The sequence below is a fragment of the Urocitellus parryii genome, chromosome 12, assembly GCF_045843805.1.
Source record: "Urocitellus parryii isolate mUroPar1 chromosome 12, mUroPar1.hap1, whole genome shotgun sequence".
Lineage (NCBI taxonomy): Eukaryota > Metazoa > Chordata > Mammalia > Rodentia > Sciuridae > Urocitellus > Urocitellus parryii.
Window position 1 is genome coordinate 37,674,846 of NC_135542.1, and position 19,896 is coordinate 37,694,741.

At 38.6% G+C, this 19,896-nt stretch overlaps 1 protein-coding gene across 2 annotated transcripts in view; it reads left to right on the plus strand.

Moving 5' to 3' along the window:
* The first annotated feature begins 6,329 nt into the window (after window positions 1–6,329).
* Window positions 6,330–19,896, plus strand: part of Taf1b (TATA-box binding protein associated factor, RNA polymerase I subunit B) — a 70,486-nt gene continuing 56,919 nt past the window's right edge. For both annotated transcript variants that reach the window (XM_026407765.2, XM_077791765.1), the window contains exons 1-6: window positions 6,330–6,402; window positions 7,731–7,829; window positions 11,012–11,099; window positions 13,469–13,566; window positions 13,975–14,070; window positions 18,705–18,858. In XM_026407765.2, the coding sequence (XP_026263550.2) occupies window positions 6,385–6,402; window positions 7,731–7,829; window positions 11,012–11,099; window positions 13,469–13,566; window positions 13,975–14,070; window positions 18,705–18,858 (553 nt within the window). In that variant the 5' untranslated portion in view covers window positions 6,330–6,384. The remainder of the gene's footprint in view (window positions 6,403–7,730; window positions 7,830–11,011; window positions 11,100–13,468; window positions 13,567–13,974; window positions 14,071–18,704; window positions 18,859–19,896) is intronic.

Below are 19,896 nucleotides of genomic sequence, written 5' to 3' on the forward strand. Positions count from 1 at the left end.
TTATCATGAAACATTTGGCTCTATGTGCCTTTGCAAAGCATCTTTTACTGTTGCAACTTTCAGTAAAAGTTATTAAAATGAATTGAACATAAGACCAGAACAACAAACCTCTATATGATTCTGTGGTAAATTTAAAATAATTTTTTAAAACAGTAAACTGTTTCATTATATAACTATTACTAATATTTTCATTGAAAGTCATTATGCTGACAAATTATTTAAATATTTATGTCATCATTCTAGTATTTCTAGTATGTGTATTCTAGAATATATATCACTACAACTGACCTGCACGTGTACACAAAAACACATACACATATAATAGGAATGCATGCTCAAAAAAATTTTTGGATACATTGTATGGAGAGGAGGAGATGTGAGGATAGGAATAGACTTGGACACATGTTTTTGGTTTTGTTAAATCACCCTTGACTCTAAGAACCAAATTTTACAGTTTAGCTATTACTGTGTAACAAATTATCTCAAAATTTAGCTTGTCGGTGCTTGCCTGTAATCCCAGCCACTCTGGAGGCTGAGGCAGGAGGACTGCAAATTCCAGGCCAGTCTGGACAATTTAGTGAGACCCTGTCTCAAATAAATAAATAAATAAATAAAATGCCTGGGGATGTAGCCCAGTAATAAAGCACCCCTGGGTTTAATCCCTATACTGGCAGCAGGGGGACAATAGCCAAACCCCCAGCTACTAGGGAAACTGAGACAGGGGGCTCTCAGGCTCAAGACCATCCTGGGCAACTTAGCTTGGGGATATAGCCTAGTGGAGAGCATCCCTGGGTTGAATCCCCAGTACTGCAAACAAACAAAAAACAATAGCCATTTTGTTCACTCCCAATTCTTCTGTTCCACTTAGCAACATGTAGGGTCATTCACTTGACTTCATACTGGGTTGGTCGCTCACTTGTGTGATACCTCGGTTCTCTAGTGGCCTCTCCATCCCACATGGTAGGCTTGGGCTTCCTCACAGCACCGCTGTCTCAGGAGCTGGACTTCTTGCCATGGCTGCTGACTTTCAGGAATGAGTATTCCAAGAGCAAAACCAAAAGCTGCAAAGACATTGCTTTGAAAATCACGCAAAATCATTGAAATAGCTCTCTACTGGCCAAATCTGGGGGGGACAATGGAGGTCATCTTTCAATGGGAAGAGTAGAAAAGAATTCAAGGCCACTTTTAATCTGTTACAGGCTTCTTTTGCACATTGTTATATTCATGAACTCATTTATGTTGTTGTATATAGCAGTTTTTTGTTTTTGTTTTTTCTTTGGTAAAGAATTTAACCCAGGGGCACTCTACCACCGAGTTACACCCCCAGCCCTTTATCTATTTATTTATTTAATATTTATTTTTTAGTTGTAGTTGGATACAATATCTTTACCATATTTATTTTTATGTGGTGCTGAGGATAGAACCCAGGGCCTTGCACATGCTAGGCGAGCACTGTACCACTGAGCCACGATCCCAGCCCTCATGTCTCTTTTACATGTTTAGGAGTGGAGTTGCTGGGTCATAAAGAGCATGTATTCAGCTTTACTTCCCCAATACCTCTACCAATTTATGCTTCATCATGTAGTAGAAGAGAGTCAATTTATCTATATTCTTGCCAAATCTTGATATTGCCAGTCTTTTTACTTTTAGTCACTCAGCTGTGTGTGCAGTGATTTCTCAGTGTGGTTTTAATTTGCATTTTTATGATGAGTAATGGGTGTTGAGCACTTTTTCATTTATTTATTTATTGACCATTGTTGAGCAGGCAAAAGGTGCGACATATGCAGTCAGCAGAGAGATAAAGAATATCCACGTGCTTCTGCCCTTTTCAATGTTTTATTCACTTAGATCACTTAATACGACTTCACTCTATAGGTTCTTTTTTTCTTAATTTTTTTTAGTTGTAGTTGGACACAATATCTTTATTTTATTTATTTAGTCTCGCATGTGCTAGGCATGCTAGGTGGGCGCTCTAACCGCTGAGCCACAACCCCAGCTCCATATAGGTTCTTTTATTTATTTATTTATTTATTTATTTATTTATTTATTTATTTATTTATTTATTTATTTATTTAAAGAGAGAGGGGGACAGAGAGAGAGAGAATTTTAACATTTATTTATTTTTTCCTTAGTTCTCGGCGGACACAACATCCTTGTTGGTATGTGGTGCTGAGGATCCAACCTGGGCCTCACACATGCCAGGCGAGCGCGCTACGGCTTGAGCCACATCCCCAGCCCCTCCATATAGGTTCTTAATCAAGGAAATGATAATCCTTAATGCTAGGCACTTCAGTAGATATAATCAATTCACAGCAAACAATTCTAGATTAAGTCTAAGCACTTCAAACATACACAATCATGACAGGCTTATGACAGACTTTCCCTCTGCGTGCTAACTTCAAGTGTCAGATCAAAAGTCTCAAGCCTTAGGCTTTAAGTCCAGAAGATGCACACTCACTCAGACCATGATGATCAGATCAGAAACCAAGGCAGGCTTCTCCTGGGGTGGAGCTGACGGCTGGCTGAGGAGGTGGTCATAGGGAGATGTCCTTTTCTCACCAATGTCAAGAGGCTGCTGAAGATTTTGAGATTAGTAAGAACAATGCAGAGGATCAGGCAGATGAGAAGAGTTGGGATGTCAGTCCAGGTCCTCATCAGACTCTCAGACTTGTGTGCATCAGTGTTGTCTGGCTAAATGTCTGTTCATTTGCTCCATTATTTATACCAAATTTTGGGGCTTTTGACCTCCTTTTTAATCCCTATCAGCTGCCACTGAGTCTCTCAGTTATGTCATTTACCCTGGGGTTAAAGCATCTGGTCTGGTGGTCCCACCTTGATCTTTTTGCCCTTCCCGGTTATGGGGTAAGACTAGCATGCCAGAGGCTTCACTCTGAGTTTGTCAGGGTGGGGAGAAGTGACTTGTTTGTGCCTGAGGGTCACACTGGAGGGCTCTGTAGGTGTGCCTGGTGAGACTGCAGGTTTCAAACTGGAGTTTAAAATGGAGTTGCTTAGACTCAGGCCTCAGGCCATCCTTGCAACTGTTTAGCTTTACTCTTTTGTGAAATACCTGTTCTTTTTTTCTACTTTTAATGGAAATATTATTTTTATTGATTTTTAGGAAATCTTCATCTGTGTTTTGTTGAATTTATACATTATGAATATCTCCTCAGTCTTTAATTTGCCTTGTTGATGTCTTTCGATGAACTGAAGTTCTTAATTTAATTAAATCTGATTTCATGATCTTTTCTTTCATGGGCAATTCTTCTCGTGCCCTGTTTACAAAATCTACTCCACCACAGTCATAAAGATATTTGCCGGTAGTTTTTTTCTTTTTCTAGAAGCTGTATGGTTTTACTTGCCTTATGTAGGTCTATGATCCTTTCAAACTAATTTGTGTAAGAAAGGGGTCAATAATGTTTTGTTATGGACATTCAAATGATCCAGAACCATTTTTATTTTATTTGATTTTTTTTGGGTACCAGGGATTTACCTCAGGGGTACCCGAGGTACTGCATCACATCCCCAGCCCTATTTTGTATTTCGTTTAGAGACAGGGCCTCACTGAGTTGCTTAGCACCTCCCTAAGTTGCTGAGGCTGCCTTTGAACTCAAGATCCTCCTGCCTTAGCCTCTGGGTTGCTGGGACTACAGGCATGCGTTACCACACCCAGCCCCAGAATAATTTATTAAAAAACTATTCCTTTTTTTTTAACTTTTTGTTCAGATGTAAATGGACACAATACCTTTGTTTATTTATTTTTATGTGGTGCTGAGGATCAAACCCAGAGCCTCAGCACATGTGAGGCAAGGGCTCTACCGCACAGCCACAACCCTAGCCCCTAAAAAGCTATTCTTTCCCCCACTGAATTTTAGTAGCACTTTTGTTGTAAATCAGGTTTTATATGTACTTTTGGGTCCTTTTCCAGACTTTGTATTCAATTCTGTTGATCTTTTGTTCTATCCTTCTATCTAGATTACTCTTTATCTAGATCACACTTTCATTTACCTATGTATGTATGTATGTATTTAGTGGTGCTGGGGATTGAACCTAGAGCTTACACATGCTAAGTATTTTAGTCAGTTTTTTTTTTCTGCTGTGACCAAAAGACCTGTCAAGAACAGTTTTAGATGAGGAAATGTTTATTTGGGGGCTCAGGTTTCAAGAGATCTCTTTTTTTTTTAAGAGAGAGAGAGAATTTTTTAATATTTATTTTTCAGTTTTTGGTGGACACAACATCTTTGTTTGTAATGTGGTGCTGAGGATCGAACCCAGGCCGCAGGCATGCCAGGTGAGCGGGCTACCGCTTGAGCCACATCCCCAGCCCCAGAGATCTCATTCTATAAATAGCAGGCTCCATTTCCTGGAGCTCAAGGTGATGCTGAACATCATGGCAGAAGAGGAAAGTGAGGGGAAGCGGCTCAGGCTCAGGACATGATCAGAAAGCAGAGACTCCACTGGCCAAATACAAAATATATACCCCAAAGGCATGCCCCCGAAAAGCCTACCTCTTCCAGCCACACCCTATCAGGCTTCAGTAACCACTCAATTAATCCCTGCCAGGGGATTAATGTGCTGATTGTGTTAAAGGTCTCATAACCCAAACATTTCATCTCTGCATGTTCTTATATTATATTATTGGGGGGACACCTCACATCTATATCATGATACTAGGCAATTACTCTGTCATATTTATAGTTTTTTAAAAAATTTAAGCAACCTTGCATTCCTAGGAAAAAACACAACTTGGTTGTATTGTCTTCTTTACGTATTGATGAATACAACAAAGAACAGACATTCAATTTGCTGTTTATTTGGAACTTTTGTGGCCAAGTTTCTGAGGTAGTTCTTAATTTTGACTTATCTTGAAACATCCTTGAAGAGGTTTTGGTGTCAAGGTTATGCTTGCTTCATAACATGTGCTGATAAGTTCTCTTTCCATTGCTTTGAAGAGAGTGTAAGATGTATGTTATTTCTCTATTAAAATTTGATTGAACTTACCAGCTAACCATGCCATTGGAGACTGGCATTTTCTTTGTGACAGTATTCTTTAACTTTTGGAGTTGAAATCCTAAATAGCTGTGATTATTTAGATTTTCTATTTCTTCTTTTTTTATTATCAGTGATTGAAACTAGAGGTGCTTAGCCACCCTATTCAGGTTTTATTCTTTCTTGTATACATTTTGATAACTCATGTTTTTCCAGGATCACTCATGTTTTCTTCTAAATTGTCAAGTTTCTTGGTTGTTCACAATATCGTCTTATTTGTTTATGGTATTTGTAGTGATGCCACTTTTACTGTCTCAGTGTTGGTTAATTTTGCTTTCTTCTTGTTCAGTGTTTTCAGGTTTATTGAAATTTATCAGTCTTTTCAGAGTTAACATTAGTTTGTGAATGTTCCTTTCCATTGAATGCTTGCTTTCTCTACTAATTGCTTTTTAAATTTTTCCTTTCCATTACTTTTCAATATAACCTTCTTTTTCGAACCTTTTTTTAGATGATGATGAACCTCAATTTATGCAGTGCTGAGCATCAAACCCAGTGCCTCACACATGCTAGGCCAGCGCTCTGCCACTGAGACCCAGCTCCAGCCCCAAACTTCCTGGAATGTGTGCCTAGGTCGAAGCCCTCTTCTCCTCTCGTCCAGACCTTCCTCCATGGCCCATTTCCAGTGGGACCGGCTCCTGAGTGCCCCTTCCTTGGCGCACTCCACCACTCAACGTCATCGTGTCTCCTTTTTTCTCTTCCCACCAGAACAGCATCCCCGGGAGGGCGGCCTTTTGCTCGGTCTGAGTGCCCAGGCCCTGCACCCGTTCTGTGGACGGGCCGGACCGGGACCGGGTTCAGCGGGCCCACGAGGCCGGCCGCGCGCGCCCGCGCTCGGTGAGGCCCAACCACGAGGGCCCGCGGTCGTGCCTGATTCCTACAGAGGAGGAAACGGAGGCACGGTAGGCGGGAGGGTCGCGATCAGACCTCTAACTCAAGAGCCGCGCTCCTGCCTCCGCCTCACGGCCTCTCCCAGAAAAGTGCGGCAAGGGCGGGAACCCGGCCTGGCGTCGCCTCGCCGGCGGCCTGAGGAACGCGTGGCCTGGGGCCAGCAGCCGTCAGCGGGGTGCGCGTCCGAACCGCCCTCTGGTTCGCTGCAGGGTTTTGTTCACCGCGACCCAGGAAGGAACGTGGTCCCGGAGGCGGAGGCGGAGGCGGAGGCGGAGGCGGACGCGCGATTCACGGAGCTTCGCCCGGGAGCGCCGAAGCGTCCCACCGCGCGGACGCGGGCTCCCGGAATTCAGAGTTCGGGGTTTGCGTTTCCGGCCGGAGGGCTCCTCCGGCGACTCCCGGAAGCGGCGCTGGCTGCCCTGGTAACGGGCTCTGCGCCGAGGCGGCGCGATGGAGCTGGAGGAGGCGGTAAGGAGGTGGCTCCTGGCGGGCCAGGACCGCGGGCCCCCAGGGCAGTGAGGCTGAGGAGCGGCGGTCGCGCGACGCCGTCAGGCCCAGGGCGGGGCGAGGGATGGGGAGGGCGGGCCGCGTGCGCGGCGTTCCAGGCTCGGCGCGGCCGGAGCGGGGGTGGAGGGCGATCGGCAGGGCGCGTCTGAGAGGAGGCCGCCACGCGCTCGCCGGGCCACTCCCCCCCCGCCCCCCCGGCTGCCCTCTCCCCGGGACCACGCGTGCGTTCCCCCGGCGCTGGCGTGGGTGCGGCCGAGGATCCTCGAGGCCTTGTCAGTGCGGGGTCATTGACAGCTTTACCAAGCTGCCAAAATAAATCTGGCATTCATTTTTTACATACCACCTAAAATGCTGTATCCATTGACGTTATTAAATGAGTTTTTGGTAATTAGATCAGTGATGATAAGAAGTCCAACACGGAAGAGTTGAGCGTCGGAAAGTTAGGTCTGGACGTACAGAGGCAGTGCTGTGCTAGAAGGTCCCCCAGAACAGGCTCGCGGGATTTGGTCGGGTGGGTATGGGGGATTGAACCCGGGCGCTGTGCCACAGGACAACGTTCCAGACCTATGTGTGTATCTACTATATGAGACAGGGTCTCGCTAAATTGCTTAAGGCCTCAAGAAGTTGCTGAGACAGTCCTCGAACTTGGGAACCTCCTTTTGAGTCTCTGGGATTACTGGCCTGCGCCACCATACCCCGCTCAATCAATGTTAACTGAATGGTTAATGTCTAAATGCTAAATTGATGAACTTAATCGTTACTCACCATAAGATATACATATTTGCTACCAGTAGGTTTCCAAGTCTCTTTTGCTCACCATTGACTCCCAGCACCTAGTAAAATGCCCAGTACTCATGTAGTTGATACTTTTCATACTGTTGAATGAATAAATCAAAACTAGAAACAACAAGTATGTGTTTTTAATGCCCTAGAGGAATTTCTAAATGGTACATGTAATTTTAAAGTCTTATTTATACTTTTATTTCATCATTTTTTTCTTAGCACTTTCAAGGAGTTTTATTTATTTGTCTTTATTTCAGTTTATCCCTATCATGTTTTTTTTCCTCCTCTCACAGACTGCATATTTTAGCACGTTGTCTGCAGTTGAGTTTCATACTGCTTAAGAGATTGAGCTCTTCTCCTTGTTTACAGATATCTCTGATATATTTTCTGTGACTTTTTTTTTAATTTATAGGGTAAAATTGACAGGAACCCTCCAAGTAGAACTAATAACTGCAGGGTTTAAACTGAATGTGGTTTTATATTAACACCTTTTCCCTCTTCTATAGGAAGAGTTTAAAGAACGCTGTTCTCAATGTGCTGCTGTCTCTTGGGGTCTTACTGATGAAGGCAAATATTATTGCACTTCTTGTCACAATGTTACAGAAGTAAGTAACATGTTTTTTATGAATTTTCTTAAGTTTTAAAAATTGCAGTTTCAGCCTAGTGGTTCTCAAAAAAACTGATAAACTTTATCACTCATACAGTACCTAAATTCTAAGAATTTAAGTAGTCTTTAAATTCTCACTCTTGAATGAAGGAATTTGTAAATTAGATTGAGGATGAGCTTTTGAAGTTATGTTGAGCCATTTTCATTTTATCTTTCTATTGTGCCATACAAATTACAAAGTATTTCCTTATCTATTATCTCATTTCCTTCTTGTAACAACCTGTTGTGCCTATTTTTGATGGAGCAAGTGGGGCTCAAGAGTCTCTTTTATTTCTGTCTTTGATAATTCCTTTTATTTGTTCTGGCTGATTAAATTCACTGTGATTATTTTTTTATCTTAAAAAGTCCTGATGCTTGGGCTGGGGATGTGGCTCAAGCGGTAGCGCGCTCGCCTGGCATGCGTGCGGCCCGGGTTCGATCCTCAGCACCACATACCAACAAAGATGTTGTGTCCGCCGAGAACTAAAAATAAATAAATAAGTATTTTAAAAAAAAAAAAAAAAAAAAAAAAAAAAAAAAAAAAAAAAAAAAAAAAAAAGTCCTGATGCCACTGAATAGCTCCACATTTAAATGACTGTCAATTCACATGGAATAAATTTGTCAAGAATGTAGAGTTCTTGAAAGTGGGCAGCATATTTTTTATAAAGGCCAAGAACCTAGCTCAGAGCTTCCTTCTATAAAATAGACAAAGCTCTGTTGCAGGGCTTTGGTCTTTACTCTTGGCTTTATGGCAGTGCAGATGTGTTCATTACATAGAATGTGATGTAGTTAGTGCTCCCTGGCATTGTGTAGTATGGTGTTGAAACCCAGTGGGAGGGGAATGAGCAGTGAGATAGTGGTTATACCTTTGAAAAATGGAAATCATGATACAAATTACCCAATTTTTCTATCCCTTTCATTGTCTTCCAGCTTATTCTGTGTATGAGTCTTCTAGCTCTAGGCACTCTGTGGAGTCTGAGAAAAAGATTTCCAAATTGCTAAGGAACAGGAGACTTATTGATGTGTTTTATCCAGGAAAAAAAATTTAAGGTCTTAAATTTGGCCAACTTAAATAATAGATATTTTTATGATATTCATGGATATTTAATAAAAGTGTATAGGCTGAAATTATATAAGTTTAATAGGTTTTTAAGATTATAAGAGCAATACATGTTTATTGTAGGAAATTTTGAAATTGTGAAGATGAAAGCTTAAATGAATGATCTCAACACATTTCAGAAATTTCCTTTTTTTTTTTTTTAATATATTTTTTTGGGTTATCAGTGGTCCTTTATTTGATTATGTGGTGCTGAGAATCAATCCCACTGCCACACATGCTAGGCAAGTGCTCTACCACTGAGCTACAACCCCAGCCCAAGAATTTCCTTTTTGTCTTTTTTTCCTATGTATGAGAGAGGAAAGGGGATTTGAGATCTTTTTCTTTGTGATATTCTAAACATTTGCAGATATTTTTGCTGACTCTAAGTAATTCCTTAATATAACCATTCAGTAATTTACTTACAGCTCTAATTTTAGATATTTAGCTTTTTCTAGTTTTTTTGTTGTTTCACATTTTGTATAATCTGTATTTTGAGCCTTTTTTTCCTGACTATCCTTTATAAGTTTTACTTGTTATTGCTAGATAACTGCTTTTGTATTTACTTTGACATGTCTTATGTTCTCAGTGTGACCAACCTAGTACACTAAAATTGCTTTGAAAATATTTTCTGTGACTAGATAGACTACATCCCAAAAATCCTATCATCTTTTATTTCTAATGAGAGTTAAAGATAAATTTCATTCATTTTTGGTTGTGAGAAAGCCAGAATCTTAGACACTTGATCTTGAGAGCAGTTGGAAGAAAAAGACTTTGGTATGGGGCTAGGGTTGTAGCTCAGAGCTAGACTGCTCGCCTAGCATGTGTGAGGTACTGGATTCGATCCTCAGCACCACATAAAAATTAAATAAAGATATTGTGTCCAATTTCTCTGATTTTTCAAATGTTATATTAGACAAAATATTGGCTCAAATTTAGGGAATCTGATATAGAAACATTATGAAGGTAGGGTAAGGAGGTTGATCTAAATTATTAAAAAAATCGTAATTGATGTTACACATCATTGTTTATGTGCAAACTAAAAACTCATGCAGATAAAAATTATTAGAAATAATTTAAGAGATTAAATTTATATTTGAAGTGATTCTGTAATACTGATATAAATGGACTACCATATAAACAACTACTTCCCATGTTTTCAAATATAAAAAAAAAGATATTGTGTCCATCTTTGTCTATTTTATAAAAAAAAGACTGGTATGAACTATATTAATCAGTTAATCATTCTAAAATTCTGTAAGTTTCACTAAAAACAAAGAATAGTACTTTTATAATTTTAGACATGAAAGCAGTTATAGAGTAATATTCAAACACATGGAAAAAGAGGCATCAATAGTATGGCAAATACAGAAATTGTTTTAATGCCCAAGTGTGTTTTGCATGGAGGAAAGAAAAAAGTAAATTTGACTTTTGATTTTGTTTAATAGAGTTAATCAGTGATATAAAATAAAGTTTATTCATTTAACAGACACCTCGTGGTTACTATGTTTAGGCACTGTTTTAAGAATCAAGAAATTGTTGGGGTTGGTGATTTGGCTCAGTGGCAGAGCGCTTGCCTAGTAAACACCCAAGGCCCTGAGTTCCTCTGTGTTCCATCCTCAGCCCTGGGGAAAAAAGAAAGAAAGAAAGAAAGAAATTGTTAATGAAAAAGCAACATAAGGGCTGGGAATGTGGCTCAGGCGGTAGCGCGCTTGTCTGGCATGTGTGCGGCCCGGGTTCGATCCTCAGCACCACATACCAACAAAGATGTCGTGTTCGCCGAGAACTAAAAAATAAATATTAAAAATTCTCTCTTTCTCTCCTCTTTCACTCTCTGTTAAAAAAAAAAAAGAATGATATTTAAGAAAAAAAAAAAGAGAGAGAAAAGGAACATAAAGTTTAGCCAATATGTTACAACTTATATGATTTTCCCAAGACCACGATTGGTCTTGGCATTTGCAATTTGGTTTATTATACTTTGCAGAGCATATTTGACGCTATGGGCGATGTAAAACCTTCATAAGGTCTGTGTTTGTTTCCTGTAGAGATCTAAGGAAGTCATAAACACTGATGCTATTCCTAATGCCAAGATAAAAACCATCAACAGGGGGCTTAAAAGAAAAAGAAAGCATGGTAAGCTCATTCTTCATTTGTGCTTAACTTTTTTTTTCCTTTTAATTTTTTTAGTTATTAATGGACCTTTAATTAATTAATTAATTGTTTGTATGCAGTGCTGAAAATTGAACCCAGTGCCTCACACATGCAAGCAGCACTCTGCCACTGAGCCCCAGCCTCAGCCCCACACTTAACATTCTTCATTCACATCTTTCACTGTCATGATTTGGGGGCATGGAATGGAAGTTTAAATAGATTCTAGAGAAGATGCTAGCTTTACAGCAGATATTCCAAAATTGAATTAAAATTGGTAACTATTGATGGTAAAATTGAAAGCAGATGTATTAAAGCATATCTTTTATTAAGTCCTTATTACTGTCATTGAGTTGCTTTTCCAGTGGAGCAACTATTATGTAAAAGATAATAATAGCAAAAGGAACATTTATTTTTATCTACTGGCATATGTTCTTCTGTTGCATGTCTATTATTGATTAGAAATATGATTTTCTATGCTTTTCAAGGAAAATGCTTATTGTCCACAATCATTCAACTGTAGTTAGGTGAGTTAAACACAATAAACTTTCAGAAGCCCATTTCTCATGTTGAATTTTGAGCACACCCTTTTAAAATAGGAAGATTATTTTCCCTTAAAATAGCCTCAGCATGGGTGTGCTTGGAAAGATAATCTACTTTTAATCTAATGAGTACATATAATTAACCATTATTGAGAAGGATTGGAGGTAAAGTCCACTGAAGCATTTTATTTTTGTGACTAATGACCTAGGACCAGATTCTCAAATTTGAAACCAGGGTAATGATAATAGTAGACTTTTCTACATGAGGTAGCTGTGAAGATAACACATACATAAAATATTGTGCATATATATATAAAAATATATGAAAATTAAATATTTACATGGAATACATTGACATTCTTAGATGAATAACAGAGAATGCCTAAATATTAACTCATGTTCCCTGCTTTTAATGATGACTTTAGTATGCTAACTATTTATTTTTCTCCCTTTTAGGTTAATTTTTCAGAAAAATCACAGTTAATGAAAAACATTTAAAATCTGAAATTATACAAAATTCTTAATTTTAGCACTTGTATTTTAATTGGACTAAAACCTGATTAATTTTTCTTAAATTTTATCAGAGTAAATCCTGATTAATTCATACTTGATGTGTTTAAATAGTTACAATGTGAAGTTTAATCGTAAATTCCTCAAGGAACTCTAGGTGCTTAATAAGGGGTTAAGTGTCTATAGTCAACCTTATCTTCTTAGTCTCTTCATCTCTGAAGTGAAAAGAGTGATATCATTTATTTTGTAAAATAGGAATAGACTCAGAATTTAAAATGCCATTTTATCAGTTTCTAAGTTTCTGAAACAGCATGCTGGGACAGTGTATGGATGCATCAGAAATACAAGCTTTCTGTTACACCCTGAGATCCCTTCCAGGATGGGATTGAGTTAGTCCGGGGGGGGGGGTGTTGGGAGACACTGAGACATTCAAGTAGGGGAGACGGGTTGAGTCATCTGCCACGTGTATGGGAGAAGGATTCTGGAAGACAGTAACAGGCTTCAGAAGTTATTTTTAAAGAATTGATAACATACTTATATTTATCCTGTAATGAGGAGTAAAACACATCGTGGTGTTACAATTTTAATGTTTTCTTTAACTGGTTGCCATAGTCATTTAACATTTGCTCTGTCTGTTGCTGTCTATTGTGGCGGCATATTTCTTAATAATGTCTTAGGATGGTTTTGAGGATTCAAAAAAATAATTTACTTAAAATACTTTAGTATGCACTTGGTATATAGGCAGAGATCAGGAAGAATTAGATTTCTTGCTTTCAGTTTCTCCCTATAATGTAAAATTATATCTGGAAAAGTAGAATGCCATTGAATAGCTTATTTTCTTTGAATGTTCTTTTTGCCTTTTTCACACTCTTGGACTATCAGATCCTGACATTTGTCATCTTTTGCCAAGTAATTTGCTGGGCTATTGTGAGTGATGGAAGCAATGACTGAATGCTTTCATTTAGGATTCTGTTTGACAATGTCTGGTAAAATATCATTTCAAAAACTTTTTTCACTTTTTTAGTGTGTGCTAACTACTTATTTTTCTCCCTTATAGGTTAATATTTCAGAAAAATCACAGTTGATGGAAAACATTTAAATATGAAATTATACAAAATGCTTAATTTTAGCATTTGTGTACAAATTTTCCAGACTAGAAACAAGAGAATGTAAGAATTGAAACTATTCAGGAGCACAGAAAAATTCAAGTTACAGTGTATAAACACAAATTGTAATTATGTAGTAGCATGAGTTAGTAAATTAGGAGTGCAAATGTCTAACATGTGGTTATTTGTCATTTAGAAAAAGGCTGGGATTGGTATGTGTGTGAAGGTTTTCAGTACATACTTTACCAACAAGCAGAAGCCCTAAAGGCCCTTGGAGTGGGCCCTGAGTTAAAGGTAAGTCTTCCAGTGTCTAGATGTTACCTTTACATTTCATTGCTGGAAGAGTAAGATTCAGAGTAGAATTAAAAAGAAATCATTATTAGTGCTAGGGGTTAGGGGCTTTGATCCTGACTAGAAACATAGTCGTGTATAAGTTGTTTTCTTTCTCTGATCCTTAATTAAAATGTACAAGAAAGGGTTTAATTAAGTGATCTATAATGTCCTTTTCTTCTCTGAAATGTAAGATTAAGAAGAGCTATTCCATTTTCCCTACATACCTGCTATTATGCTATCTTTCTACTTGAGGAAAAGCAGGCATTTAGGTGAAAGCAGTATATAAAGTACAAGAGGTTCTGTGGTACATATGCACCTGAACATTTGTTGTCATAACCTAAATCACCACTCATTTCCCTTCCACCTTAGAATGAAGTTTTACATAATTTTTGGAAGCGCTACCTTCAGAAGAGCAAGCAGGCATATTGTAAAAACCCAATATATACCAGTGGAAGGAAAGCTAAGGTAAGTCACAAGTCTGAGAAGTGGGATAAAAGATGTGTAGTGAGTCAGAGCTGGAAATATGGGGTTTGTGAGTAGTTTGAGTATGGGATTGTGATGTTTTAAGAGGATTTTGGTGAAGAAGCTTTCAGTTTAGTCCAGGACAGGGTCTCTGATTTAGACATCAAAATGAATTTTGACTTCTTATTAGACTAATTAATTTTTTAGATAGAAGCTTTTTAAAAAATATTTTTGTTGTAGATGGACATAATAACTTTATTTATTTATTTATTTAATGTGGGGCTGAGGATCGAACCCGGTGCTTTACAAGTGCTAGGCAGGCAGGCACTCTACCACTGAACTGCAACCCCAGCCCTAGGTAGAAATTTTAAGGAATTTCTAAATGTGCTATTATTAAAAGTTTGTTTGTTTTCTTTTTTGTGTGTTACTCTTTTTGCTTGGATTACTTATTTACTTTACCTGGCATTTCAAGATTCAGCTCAGTTATCTCTTCTCAGAAGCCTTTTTTTTTTTTTTTTTAAATATTTATTTTAGTTGTAGTTGGACACAATACCTTTATTTATTTTATTTTTATGTGGTGATGAGGATCGAACCCAGGTCCTCATGTGTGCTAGTGAGTGCTCCCGCTGAGCCATAATCCCAGCCCTCAGAAGCCTTGATGTGAGGAAAAATAAACCCACGTACCCCGTTCCCTACATCTACTAGAGCCACTGTATTTTTGGCAGCTTGTTTTTGACTGCTTTGCCGATGTGTCATGAAACGTTTGTTTGGTTTAAAGACAGTTCCACTGCTAAGAAAGGCCAGTTTGTGTTTGATATGCAGTACTTGCCCTCCAGGACTGAGAAGAAGAGATTCTTAATCTGTTTGATTCCCATTTGCTAAGAGCTTGGGAATTTGTTCCTGTGTTTCCTTGTTTGTTCTGGTCCTCAGGCTCAACATGCAGAGTTCAGTGACCTGGCACCGAGAAGCCCAGGTCTGTGTGAAAGGAAGAGGTTACAGAGGTGAGACGAGGAGGCATCTCTGAGCTGCTAGTATCTGCAGTGCTGCTGGTCCTAAGAGTGAGAAGTTTAGAGTAAGCAAGTCATTCAGGAGACGATTATAGGGGGAAGAAAAATTAAGGAATTAGTTTGAGAAACTTCTTAAAAATGTGATACCATGAATTTAAACTCAAGAAAAATAACTTGAATGTACCAGGAAAATAATATTTTATGGTCAGAGTTATGATACATTATCCTATCTTGATATAGAAGACAGGTACTTCTCAAGAAAAGCAAAAGATACTGTATGGTTCTAAGATGACAATTTAGAAAAGAAAATAGCAGTCAAACTAGTAACAACTTGATCTTAAGATTTCATAGCTGAGATTTTTTTATATTATGTTGTTTTTTTTGTTTTGTTTTGTTTTGATACTGGGGATTGAACAGGGGCTTTTGACCACTGTGCTACATCACCAACCCACCCCACTTTTTAAAATTTTTATTTTGAGACAGGGTTTCACTAAGTTGCATAGGTCCTAAGTTGCTGAGGCTGGCCTCCCATCTTGAGATACTCCATCTCAGCCTCCTGAGCTTAGCTGAGGTATTCGTTGATTGTATTTGGGACTTGTCTAACACATAGAAAATATAAAATAGAAACCTAGGGTTCTCTGTGGCATTTAAATATTTTCAAGTTAGTGTAAGATTTAAAACCAAAAAGTTTTGTTGGTTTAAGTAAACATCTGGATAAAGCAGTATTAGTGTCACACTCAAATCTTGGTAAATAAATAAGCACAAAGAAAAATTTTAAGCTAATATATAAATTGGTAGTATAATTTCATTTGCTAAAGTACAGCTATATTGTTGTGTGTTTACGTGTGTGCTTGTATGTGTGTGTTTGGGAGTAGGTGTTGAGGATTGAACTCAAGGCCTCATACATGCTAGGCAAGTACTTTATGGCTGAGCTATATCCCTCGCTCCTATACTGTCTTTTGAAAGGAAGGGGAACCCTGACTTTTGAATTAGAAGCTTGGAGGCTGGTCTGTGACTCCGTGGTAGACCTCTTACATAGCATGTTCAGGGCTCTGGATTCTATCCCTAGCATTGCAAAAGAAAGAAAGGACTTAGAAGCTTAACCTTTTCAAACACCCAATAAATATTTTTTTGTAGTGCTTTGGGTGTGACTATTTCAGAAGCAGTAGGAGGCCTGTATTTGAATCCTGGTCCTACTACCTTGAGCGGTGGAATCTACTGGAAACTTGCAAAAGAAAACCAGTAAACAAGCAAATATATATAAATCAGGGTAAGGGGAATAAGAGTGGGACTGCAGGGAAGGATGCTGTGTTGTCAGGTGGTCAGGAAGGCCTTCCTGAGGATGGAGCTTAAGGAAGTGAGAGAGAAGATACAGGGATATGGATAAGAAATGCAGAATTTCAGGCCTCACCCAGACCAAACCTAAATCTGAATTTTAACAGACCCCTAGATGCTTCCTTTATCTACTAAAGTTTGAGAAGCACTGCCCTAGGTAAGCCCTGGTGGGGGCTGGGAACAAATGGAATCCTTGGAGATAAGTGGTTGAATCCTAGATAAACTTTGAAGATAGAGCCAACAGGATTTCCTGATGGACTGGATGTGGGGTGTGGGAGAGAAAAGGGTGACTATTATAAAGTTTTGGGCCTGAGCAGCTGAAGCAAGGAATTACTATCAACTGAAATGGCAGGTGGAACAAGAACATCAGGAGTTTAGTTTGGGGCATGTTAAAAGTTTGAGACAGGTATGAGACATCCAAGAGGAAATGTCAAGTGCAGTTAGACATTTAAGTCTGTAGTTCAGGAGAAAAGTCTAGGCTAGAGATAGAAATTGAAAGCTCTCAGTTTGCACTACCATCATTAAATCTAGAATGCTATTGTTTATAAGATACACCATTATTGGAAGTACTCAGAAAAAAAAATGCTGCAGATTAAGTCATGATGTTCCACCAATTATAATCTACATCGTGATTTCAAGGATGTTAAAATAAGGGGATAAAGTATATTTCATAATTAAAGTATAATAACTAATATTTAAAACCATAAGGCTGGTGGACATCACCAGGAAGTTAATTGATTGCAGTTGGGGCATAGATAGATTGAGAGAAGAGAAATTTGAGGTAGCACTTCAGAACTTTATTGAAGAATTTTGCTGCAAAGAAGTACAGAGAAATTGTGTGGGAGCTGAGGTCAAGAGGAAGTTTTTAAAAAAGTAGTATAAATGAGGGCATATTTGTGTACTGATGGAATGATACAGGAGAGAAGAAGTATTCACAATAGAGAGAAAAAAATGGAAATGTTATCTTTGAATAGGTAAGAGAAGTAGAATCGATTGCACAAATGGAGAAATTGGCTATAGGTGGGAGTTTGGATGATCCAGAAGAATTGGGAAGAGGGCAAAGGATAATGTGAGCTGCTCATAGGTGCTTGCTGCAGGAGCCTGGGGAAGTTTGTTTGTTTTTTTTCTTATTTGTAGATGGACAGAATACTTTTATTTTATTTACTTGTTTTATTGTGGTGCTGAGGATTGAACCTAGTGCCTTGCAGGTGCTAGGTGAGTGCTCTACCGCTGAGCCACCAGCCCATTCCCAGGAGTTTTCTTCTGATTGCTTCAGTTTTCTTAGAGTCCATGCCTTACCTTTTGTGGCTTCCCCACAGGGAGGGAGGAGTTATGCTTGACAGAAAATGCCAGCATTTTATCCCATTCCCTGTTTTTTTTTTAAGTTTCATTCTCTAGTGAGCTTCTTAAATATGTCTTATCAACTTGTAATAGGATCAAGTTTCTTGACCTGAAGGGCTAATATTGATGCTTTTTGCTTGCAACCAGTTCCTCAAGGTAAGGTCAGCTAATGAGGTTGTTAGCCAGCCAGCTGACCTTCTTAGTGACACTCTGATCACTTCATTCACACTTCGTGTGTGACCTATCAACCAATGGGATGAGATGGTACATCCTTGTCGATTATATGTTATAAACAGTAAGTGCTATAGGAATTCAAAAAATGAGAAATCATAGAAGAAGAATGGGTTGGAAAGAGCATAATAGATGAAGTAATGAATTGGAGAGAGGGAGAAGAAAAGAAAGACAGTTCAAGCAGGAGAAACAGAATGAACAAGATTAGGAAGCAAAAGTTCCCCAGGTAGGTTTTGTAGAAGGAAGCCAGACAGTGTGCATGAAGCCATTATTTGCTGATGTTTTCATTATGAGGATATTAGTGCTATAAGATAAGTGTGTGTGGGGGGGGAGGAGGAGACCCTTCTGCTCTGCTGGCTGCATTTCTTCACTCATCCTTGTCTGTAGCCCTTCTTCTTCTTCTTCTTCTTCTTTTTTTTTTTAATATCTTATTTTTATTTGTTCATTTTTATGTAGTGCTGGGGATCGAACCCAGGACCTCATGTGTGCGAGGCAAGCACTCTACCACTGAGCTACAACTCCAGCCCCTGTAGCCCTTCTTTAAGAAGCATTGCTAGGGGCTATCCGGGATTGTATTTCAGAAGTAAATACTTTTCAGAGTTAGGGACTTGGCAGCTCTCTGTAATATTTCTCTTATGGTATTTATGATGGTAAAGAAGTTCACAGAAATTAGCTGTTTTAAACTCCTGTGCAATATTTTTATTTAAATTATTTTGTGAACAGATTTTGGAAGATGACCTAAGTCAGTCGGACTGGGCTAGTGAGCCTGAGCTGCTGAGTGATGTTAGCCATCTGACTTTTGTTGAAAGTGAAGCAGAGTCTCAGCCTGATGCCCAAACTCAAAAGCCTTTCCCCATCACCAAAGCATCACAACCAGGTAAAAATCAGAACTTAAACTGTTCAAAAATTTAAAGCTAGTACTGCATCTTAAAAATAGTTTAATCCTATCTTGTGATATTCTCAGAAAGGGAATTTGATCTAATGAAGAATGACTTGCTGAATCTCATGCCTGAGAAAAAGGCAAATTAAATAAAATTTTGGTGCAGTTTTTAAAAAGGTACATTATCTCCAGGTGAGTAAATTTGTATGATTTTTGAAGGGAGATAAAGAGAAAGTAGATCCAGAAAGAAGGAAGCTAGATCAAAAAAGAATGTGTGTGTGTGTGTGTGTGTGTGTGTGTGTGTGTGTGTAATGTGGGCTTAGAATTTTCAAAGAAGTTTGTAGCAGGAAAAATGTAACTTTGCATGATAATATACAGTTTCTAAGTATAGCTTAAAGCAAGCTGAATAAAATTTACTGTGTTATGTGTATGTCTTTTTAATTCTATAACTTTAAATATTTAAGAATATACTTAAGATTATGGATATAGACCTTCTCCATAAAATATTTATTTGTTTTAGTTGTTCCTTCAGTACATTTTTTTCTTTATAAAATCATGGTGGAAAACAGACCACAGAGAACTTAACCAGGCTTTTGTTACAGGTTATAACAATCTTGATATGTGCTGATAAGATTTCTTTGGGAAATAGGCTCCAACTTCTCTGGCATTAGGGGTTGTTTATTGAAATCTTGAGTTTACAGTGGTAATATAAAATTTGAAACAAAATATTTCTTTCTTTCTTTATTTTTATGTGGTGCTGAGGATCGAACCCAGTGCCTCACCCATGCTAGGCAAGTACTTTACCACTGAGCCATAGCCCCAGCTTGAAACAAAATATTTCTTGTATGGACTGTTTCTTTGCAAACCTTTACTTGCCAAAGGTTAAAAATTGTTATCAGCCAGCATATCTCCATGTCTTGCTGGACTGCACAGTGACACAGATGTCAGATAAGTTAGTTTTTGTGTCCAAATAAGTCAAGTGTTAGAATCAGAGGATGATTGGACAGCAATGACTCTTTGGAATTTTCTTCTTCA